General features: G+C 43.3%; 1 protein-coding gene across 2 annotated transcripts; it reads right to left on the bottom strand.

The window, feature by feature from the left end:
* Positions 1-2,971: 2,971 nt before the first annotated feature.
* On the bottom strand, positions 2,972-8,199 carry LOC106608627 (NXPE family member 3). Of its 2 annotated transcripts, none has more exons than XM_082977405.1 (6): positions 7,881-8,199; positions 5,649-5,755; positions 4,638-5,383; positions 4,405-4,475; positions 4,100-4,321; positions 2,972-3,990 (listed from the first exon to the last, which is right to left on the bottom strand). In XM_082977405.1, exons 2-6 carry the CDS (start codon positions 5,733-5,735, stop codon positions 3,440-3,442), a joined length of 1,677 nt encoding a protein of 558 aa, XP_082833531.1. In that variant the 5' UTR covers positions 5,736-5,755; positions 7,881-8,199; the 3' UTR covers positions 2,972-3,439. The 2 variants fall into 2 exon arrangements, with proteins under 2 accessions (XP_082833531.1, XP_082833532.1); XM_082977406.1 differs by lacking the exon at positions 7,881-8,199 and adding an exon at positions 6,500-7,841.
* Positions 8,200-9,270: the final 1,071 nt, after the last annotated feature.

Genomic DNA, 9,270 nt, shown 5'->3' with positions numbered 1-9,270 from the left:
GGCTACTCTTTCAACAAAATGCATTTTTTTCTTATTTAGGTTCGTTCAAACATGTCAAACGTTGTATAACATAAATCTTTAGGGCCTTTTTCAACCAGAGCTCCAATAAGATTCAAGGGGGACGATTGCATTGTCTTTATAAACGTTTCGAAAGGGGAGGGTAGCCAGGGGCGCTGGCGTCATAATGGTGATGGCCCTCTCCGTGTGACCACGTTCCACAGCGTGTCATTCTGTCAGTTTTCACAGTAGGAGACTCAAATCACTTTGTAAAGACTGGGGACATCTAGTGGAAGCAATAGGAAGTGCTCAATGAACCATAGCTCACGGTGTGATTAATAGGCAACGTGATGAAGTTTAGTCCGCAATTCAGAATTCCACTTCCTGTTTCGATCTGTCTCGGGGTTTTGACTGCCATATGAGTTCTTTTATACTCACAGACACCATTCAAACAGTTTTAGAAACTTTAGGGTGTTTCTATCCACAAGTATTAATTATATGCATATCCTAGCTTCTGAGTTTGAGTAGTAGGCCGTTTAAAATGGGCACAAATTTTTTTCTAAATGCGCTGTGGCGCCCCCTATCCTAGGCGACCGTCAAGAGGTTAAGGTTTCGAGGCTGACGTTTGGCAACTCGAACCTTCAGCTCCCTCCACAGCTTTTCTATGGGATTAAGGTCTGGAGACTGGCTAGGCCACTCCAGGACCCTAATGTGCTTCTTCTTGAGCCACTCCTTTGTTGCCTTGGCCGTGTGTTTTGGGTCATTGTCATGCTGGAATACCCAGCCACGACCCATTTTCAATGCCTGGCTGAGGGAAGGAAGTTCTCACCCAAGATTTGACGGTACATGGCCCCGTCCATCGTCCCTTTGATGCAGTGAAGTTGTCCCGTCCCCTTAGCAGAAAAACACCCCCAAAGCATAATGTTTCCACCTCCATGTTTGACGGTGGAGATGGTGTTCTTGGGGTCATAGGCAGCATTCCTCCTCCTCCAAACATGGCGAGTTGAGTTGATGCCAAAGAGCTCCATTTTGGTCTCATCTGACCACAACACTTTCACCAGTTGTCCTCTGAATCATTCAGATGTTCATTGGCAAACTTCAGACATCCATGTATATGTATTCTTGAGCAGGGGGACCTTGCGGGCGCTGCAGGATTTCAGTCCTTCATGGCGTAGTGTGTTACCAATTGTTTTCTTGGTGACTATGGTCCCAGCTGCCTTGAGATCATTGACAAGATCCTCCCGTGTAGTTCTGGGCTGATTCCTCACCGTTCTCATGATCATTGCAACCCCACGAGGTGAGATCTTGCATGGAGCCCCAGGCCAAGGGACATTGACAGTTCTTTTGTGTTTCTTCCATTTGCGAATAATCGCACCAAATGTCGTCACCTTCTCACCAAGCTGCTTGGCGATGGTCTTGCAGCCCATTCCAGCCTTGTGTAGGTCTACAATCTTGTCCCTGACATCCTTGGAGAGCTCTTTGGTCTTGGCCATGGTGGAGAGTTTGGAGTTCTGATTGATTGCTTCTGTGGACAGGTGTCTTTTTTACAGGTAACAAGCTGCGGTTAGGAGCACTCCCTTTAAGAGTGTGCTTCTAATCTCAGCTCGTTACCTGTATAAATTCACCTGGGAGCCAGAAATCTTTCTGATTGAGAGGGGGTCAAATACTTATTTCCCTCATTAAAATGCAAATCAATTTATAACATTTTTGACATGCTTTTTTCTGGATATTTTTGTTGTTATTCTGTCTCTCACTGTTCAAATAAACCTACCATTAAAATTATAGACTGATCCTTTATCAGTGGGCAAACGTACAAAATCAGCAGGGGATCATATACTTTTTCATACAGTTCATACACGTAATGTTAGCTAGCTAGCCAGCCATCAACATTAGCTGGCTAGATGACAGCAAGCTTGAACTAGCAATACAAACTGATTGTCACAGCTAGCTAAAGTTAACCAAATAGGTTCAATGTTAGCTAGTTAGTTAGCTAAAATTAGTCTATAACTAGCAATGCGAATTGGCATGCTGAGAAAATGAACGTTACACACACTTCATACATGTGAGTTAATGTTAGCTAGCTAACAGCAAGCTTTAACTTGGGGTCTTTTGTTTAGACATGTCACATTAACATTAGCTAGCTAAAAAATGAACTATAATCCCAATCCATAGAGTAACGTTACTAGCAATACAAACCGATTGTCATAGCTAGCTAAAGTTAACCAAATAGGTTCAGTGTTAGCTAGCAAGCCAGCCATCAAACTCCAGCTGGCTATCTAACAGCAAGCTTTAACTTGCAATGAAAACTACGTTCTGACAAAATTAGAAACGTATAATATATGAAACTGTAGCTAGATTCTTACCCGTATACATGGATGAAAGCTTCATAGCAGACTGCAACCCCTTTTATTAAATAAGATGTTCTGTGTTGTTTTTGTTTAGTTTGCACAGCTTGTTTGGCCTGTTGTGTTCCACTGATTTCAAAACCCGGTCAAATTCTTCCTTGACAACAACACTGTTGATCGCTGTTTCTTCCCTATCACTGTCATCAGAAGACTCTACAATGTCTTGTCAATATTTCTTTAACCTAAATCAGGGATTTCGTCATCGTCTGATTCATTTTCAGAGTCAGAGAGAGTCAACTTGGCACGATCATCCTCCAGAAAGTAGTCCATCACAACTTTTCCCCACTGACCTTTGTCAATAGCGCCTGATAAATTCATGGCAGCAATGTTATTGAGAGCAGTAGCAACATATTTGCAGTTCTCCATGGCTAACGTTATATCTTTCAAAAAAATTGCAGTAGAAATTATTACCTACGCATACCGAGCAGCTCATTTTATAGACACAAGATGCTACACCGCAGACCAATCTGAAACTCATCTCTCGGCATGTCCAGCCCACTCATTATCTCAGCTAATCATGGCTAGCAGGAAAGTTCCTGACTTTTTCTTTGGATAAACCAACTAGGCTCGTAATTTAACAACTTTATTTGTATTTACAGATGGCATAAAAGTTTGTTATTAAGGCACATGAAAGTTCACATGTTCAAGAAGGCATTTCTGACAATAAACGTATTTTGATAAAAAAAAACATGTTTACATTCAACCAGCTCTCCTGTGAAGTCGTGAGTTGCGACATACACCTAGTTTCCTGAATTTGGTCACAAATTTGCTAGTAGGATGCCATTGTCATTTCGACTTAATGGTGTTGAGACCTACTTTTGTTTTGGCAGTTGTTAAAAAAACATTTGTTATTTTTTATTTCACCTTTATTTAACCAGGTAGGCTAGTTGAGAACAAGTTGTCATTTACAACTGCGACTTGGCCAAGATAAAGCAAAGCAGTGCGACACAAGCAACAACACAAAGTTAAACATGGTATAAACAAACATACAGTCAATAACACAATAGGAGAAAAAAAGTATAATTTAACTCTATCTGCTAGTTCTTCACTGGGCAGACGTGAGAGAGGATAGTGTTTATCATGTTCTTGATGATTTGAGGGCATGGGTGGATATCGTGAGGGTGGTGGTGGGCAAGGGTCATCTCCCAGGCATCCACTAACAAGATATTCAGGCCCCTGAACATGGCCGTGAGTACCCCATCCAGCTGCACTGAGAACCAGTCACTGTAGTTGAGGCTCTCCTGTAGGCTTTGGGCCCGGAGGTTGGCTGAGCGCAACACTACCACGGTCTTCGGAGCCCGGTCCAGAAGCCGCACCACCGCACTTCGAATGTGGCGTAGTCGGCGAATGTAGACCTGCACAGGGAAGGTGCTGAAATGAGCCCAAATGCTGATGACAACAATAGTGTCTGAGCCCCCGGCCAGGCCATCCAGCTCGTTAGCTACATAGCGCAGATGACTGACGCTGATAGGGGTCCAGGAGATGGGGGGACCATGGCTCTGGTACTTCAGCAGGATGTTATGGGGGATGTCCACTGCCATGAAGGGCCCTGTGCTCACAGGACTGTGAAGGTTGAACTCCCTCAGCTCTTTGACAGAGAGGGAGATAAATGTTGAGGGAGAGAGAGGGAGAGAGAATTTGAATACACCTGAGACAGCTGAGTTTGAGATGTAATTGTATTGGCAAACAGCACTCACCTGGCAAGAATCTGGTGAGGAACTCGTAGTACTGTCTGACGGTGGAGTCTCCATACATGTACACCATCTTGCCCTTCAGACACTGAGTAATGGCAGTGGGGTCGTTAAACTGGTGCATCACGACACCACCCAGCCCCCGCCATGACCCTTGGAAGTAATACCCAGAGGCTGTGGTCCTGATAGGCGCTGCCTTTTCACTGTTGCTTTCCACCTCTTGTTTGTCTGAAATACAAGAGGAGGCATGAGGCACCAGCCGCCACCACTTTACAGAAACTCAGATGTTCTTCACACTACAAAACTCCTACCTTTTTTCTTAGGTAGCACAGTGACACTGTCAGACGCCTTAGCATGAATACGTGTTTTGAGGTTTACGCCACTAAAAAAGATAGAGAATCATTTTACATTTTAAAGCAAGCAATAACATTCCCCAGAACCATACTCTGTAATTTATATATGACAAAAGGCAAAAATGCTGCATATGCCCAAGGTAAAACTTACATTTATTCCCAAAACCACACTTTTTTTACCTCGCACTTACCTTTGGAAAAGCAGTGCTTCTTTCTCGGTTATCAGATCTTTCTGGTAGCCTGCCCTGACGTGGTTGATCCGTGTATCACAGCTCAGCAGCTGCTTGGGCTTGTAGCAGTACCAGGGTTCACCTGTGTGGGGGTCTGTGTAATTGCACAGCGGCTGCTGGTTGGTTGGCAGGCACAGGTTACACATGGTGGTCTCAGACAGTAATCCAGAGCGAAACAGGCTCTTGTAAAGCACCCTGTCGGGGTGTTCCTCACGTAAGCGCAGTAGAACAGGAACTGCCTCACTAGGATGGACCAATGTCACGTCCACCCATACAGACCCCTCCCACAGTAATGGAAAAATGACAGAGTAAGTCCCATTCCCGTGGTCCAGCACATGTCCTGCAACACCCGCCTCCAGCTCTGGGGAGTGCAGCCGGGCCAGCAAGAAGTCCCCGCCATGGCTCTTGGGAAGTCCCTGGAAATCGTTCATAATGACCAGAGCCTCCAGCTGGTCCCCCACGTGCCACTCTCTCCTACCCCCTGCAGGGAGGATTGCAAACAGGCTGTGTGCAGGGTCACTGGTCTGGTTCAGGGGTGAAGACGTAGACCATGGCTGAGGCTCTGGCCAGGCGATGGACTCCAGGAGGTGATGCTCCTCCAGAGCCTCCTCGGGTGAGGGATTTTTACCCAAGTGGCTACAGAAGCGTCGCTCGCGGTCCAGGGGAGGAAGGCCCTCTGAGTGGATCCTGTGTGGATCCAATTCCCACTGTGGAGGAGAATAGAGGTCACTAAGGGGGAAAGGGTGGTAGGCAATGGAGACTGCTGAGGGGGTGACGGCTCATAATAATGGCTGGAATGGAGCAAATGGAATGGCATCAAACACATCAAAGACGTGGTTTCCATGTGGTTGATACCACTCCATTTATTCCATTCCAGTCATTATTATGAGCTGTCCTCCCCTCAGCAGTCTTCACTGGTGGTAGGCTAATGTAGGTAGATGGTAATGGGAGAAGATCACTTTCTCTCCTCACCTTCTGAATGTAGTTGTTGTATAAAAGGACGACAAGGATTGTCAGGGTCTGCAGGAGGAAGATATATTTGAACAGGCGCTTCCACATGGCCCCAGTCGCCTGTCCCCCTGATATTGACATAAATAAGCTGTTCATCTACTCTGTGTTTGCATAGCATGTGGCTGTTACACTCAAAATACAACAACATGATTTCTCCACTTGGCTGTATTTGATTTCCTAAAACAGGGTGTGCGTTTATTACATTTTACATGTTTACATTTTAGTCATTTAGCAGACGCTCTTATCCAGAGCGACTTACAGTAGTGAGTGCATACATTTCATTTCATGCATTTTTTTTTTGTACTGGCCCCCCGTGGGAATCAAACCCACAACCCTGGCGTTGCACACACCATGCTGGCATTGCAAACACCATGCTCTACCAACTGAGCCACAGGGAAGACTGTACTATACATCCCCAAACAACCAAGAGAAGGGGCATTGTTGTATTTTGAGACAGGCTTTAATAAGCTAAGTAGCTAATAGGCAGAGGGTAGCATCATTTGTAATAATGGTGTGGGAATAATAATGCTTTTTATTTTGTAAAGTGGTTTCTTGCATCAAACAACACAACAACATTTTCAGTCACCTCCATGTGTGAAGGACATGTGGATAAACAGGTTAATGTCCAAGTCTCATGGAATGTAGGCCTACACTGAACACCACATATTGGCTGCTACTGTAGGCTGAATGATAGAACAGCTATTTCCATGTTAAAATGTTATGGGATCCATTCTCCATTGTTTTTGGTAGGCCTACAATTATGATCAATTAGCCACAGTAGTCTACTTTACCAGTCTGGAACTGGAACTTACATCGAGTACATCTTCAGTGTTCACAGTTATCGCACAGAATTTGCATAATGTTCAAGTTTGTGCTCAGCAGACCTGAAATGTGCTCAGTGCAGAAAAAAAATGCTAGGCAGCGAGGGCAGAGAGAGACTCACAACTCATAAACACATCACATATTTTGTCTATGAAGAGTAAAATGATGGAAAAAGAAAATTGCCTCTCCACTAATGCTGCAAAGCCTCAGATTGTCCAGGTTTTAGCACCACTATCATTCCATAGCTCCTGCACATTCAGTGTTCAAACTCAAAATCACAAGGTCAAGCAGCAACCTACCAAGGATATACTGTAATGTGGACACGTGTCAGCAAGCGGTCACATATAATACATTGCCTCAACTATTAAATTCATCATAATCCATAATTAACTCAAATCCATCCCCTTTAGACATATTAACAGTTTTACATATTCTTAGAAACTTGAGGTCAAAATCAGCAGTTATGCTTTATCATTATTGTTACATTCTAACATTTTGACCTAGTAACATCTACACAATGTCTCTCATTCCACCAAGACTCAATCCAGTTTGGACACATTTTCCACTATAACACCATAGTTTAAGCCCGTACAGCCCTAATACAGATTTGACCTAGGGTTAACTAACTTCAACAAATTAACAGTATACATCTTCCCTCCCTTAAACCTTTCACTAGGATTTCGAAGGCTTCGATTACATCCATTCCTATTGCTTACCTCTAAGATAAAAAAGTTAACCATATACAAAAAAATAAACTTTTGACTTCAGAGAACACATCAGTTGTGCATATATCTCCTCATGCAGCTTATTTTGTGCCAGACACTAAACACAAACCATTTCCTTGCCCTTTCATATAGTGCTGCTTTAGCGTCTCTGTTACGGTTTTTCTTCTTGCATACTAAATTAATCAAGCAATATTTATTTAGTGTCCAAGGAGCAAAAGTATGTATACTTAAATTACAGTTGCCCCTTGGATAGAAGGCTAAACTTGCAGTTAACTATTCCATATTATTTAAACCATACCACGCCTTACTTCCAAACATTTTATGGGTTAGAAAAACCCTTGGGGAGCCAGTCAATGCACTCAGTACCCTTACCATGCTTTGCCAATTCGATTACTGGGGTGACGCACATAACCCAAACTGCTAATGACCAGTCGCCTACTCACAACCAACAGTTCAACATGGCTAAGGAGGTTATCAGAGTAAAAAAAATGCAGCATGTCAGTCAATAGTCAATCAACATTACAATACAAGATAAAAAAAATGCACTTCTTGCTCCCACTGTAAACGACACAGATAAACTATCTTGGGTTAGGTATAAATATACAAACTCCCCAACTTGTAAATAAAATGACCTCAGAATACTCACAAGTCTATCAGATATTCAGCATCCAAAAGAAAAACAATGGATAAAGTTATAGTATCCTTCTCCTTCCTTTTATAACAGATTTGGGCCGCCTGCAATAGGAAACCCGACTCAGTGCTAGCCACACCCTACTGTACCAACACCACCATTTGTGTACCAAGTGATCGAATGTGGATATAACACTAACCCCATACAATTGTCTGCACTACATTTAAAGTGTGGTTAAAACCAATCTTCGGTTCAATCTCTTAGTTCAGTCTTTTGGCATTAACATAGACAAAAAACAAAGGCAGGAAGCAGTGTAGCTCGCTTCAACAGGAAGCTACAGTACGCCCACAGGCTCAGCCATGGTCAGAAGACTACGTTAACCAGCGGTGACTGCGTCTCCAAACATCTTCCAGATCTTTTTCTCTCCGTCCGCTCATTCTCTGGGCAATACACAACTTTAGCCTCTGTCTTAGGTGGTGCTGTAGTTTAACAGGATCTTGACTAAAGGCACAATCATGTCCAATTACATTGCAAGGTAAAAGTGTGAGTTTAGGTTGGCACATAGTAGCCATTTTTTCACAGTGCATCCATTTGTGTGGTATATGATGTTAAATCGTGAATGTGGCACATGTACAGAATCATATAGTACACACATTTTAAGGAACCGTTTTGGCTCGTGAATCATACTTCTGGCTGAAATTATAGAAAGCTTTTACATGGCCTTTTTCAAAAGGTAGTGACTGCACGATGGACATTTTCTACCACAATCTGGAAGGTGTCCTGCTGTTATGATATACAGCGTGCCCATTTATTCTTAAAGGATAACTTATAATGCATCATGAGTGTAATGTCATATCCTGTCATTGCCCCAAATGAGGTTCCATCATGAGAACTCATGTATTCGTTTGACATCACATCACATGCTCCTTGAGGTGCTCCCCATCTTCGGAAGGTGCTCAGCTGATCAACGCCAAACTATAGGTAGGGAGCAGAGTATCTGTTATCCCCCGGATAGACAGGTGAGCAGACACAAAAGCAGGGTAAAAGTGCAGCAGTGCAAACAATGTTTGCTAAATGGTCCAACTGAAGGAAGAACCATTATGTGTGTAGTTCTGTGTTGCTCTGTGCGATGCCTAGTTTAATCTTGTGGGCATCCAGTGGCAGTGCAATCACAGGTATCCACAGCATACAGGTAGTGAATGCAAATCATTTTTGTTAAAAAATGGTTTGGGTTGGTGATCGTCAGGTTGTAGCTGCCATTGATGAAGGTCTGGTTGTAGTTCCGTTGGTAATGGTTTGGTTGTAGCTTATTATGGGATATGCACAGTAGATAGACACACTGCCTGCAGTAGACAAAGTGTTAGGAAAGGAAATAAATGTAAAATGAGATACATATTGTGAATGG

The sequence above is a fragment of the Salmo salar genome, chromosome 07 (genome assembly GCF_965601325.2).
Source record: "Salmo salar chromosome 07, fSalSal1, whole genome shotgun sequence".
Lineage (NCBI taxonomy): Eukaryota > Metazoa > Chordata > Actinopteri > Salmoniformes > Salmonidae > Salmo > Salmo salar.
This window is presented reverse-complemented; position numbering and strand designations above follow the sequence as displayed.

Bases quoted from the DNA above. Each gene is read 5' to 3' on its own strand.
- LOC106608627 (XM_082977405.1), bottom strand. From the start codon at position 5,735: ATGTGGAAGCGCCTGTTCAAATATATCTTCCTCCTGCAGACCCTGACA. The intron at 4,322-4,404 runs GTAGGAGTTTTG...CTTGTATTTCAG, and splicing joins TGTGCTACCTAAGAAAAAAG to ACAAACAAGAGGTGGAAAGC. The intron at 3,991-4,099 runs GTGAGTGCTGTT...TCTCTGTCAAAG, and splicing joins CCTCACCAGATTCTTGCCAG to AGCTGAGGGAGTTCAACCTT.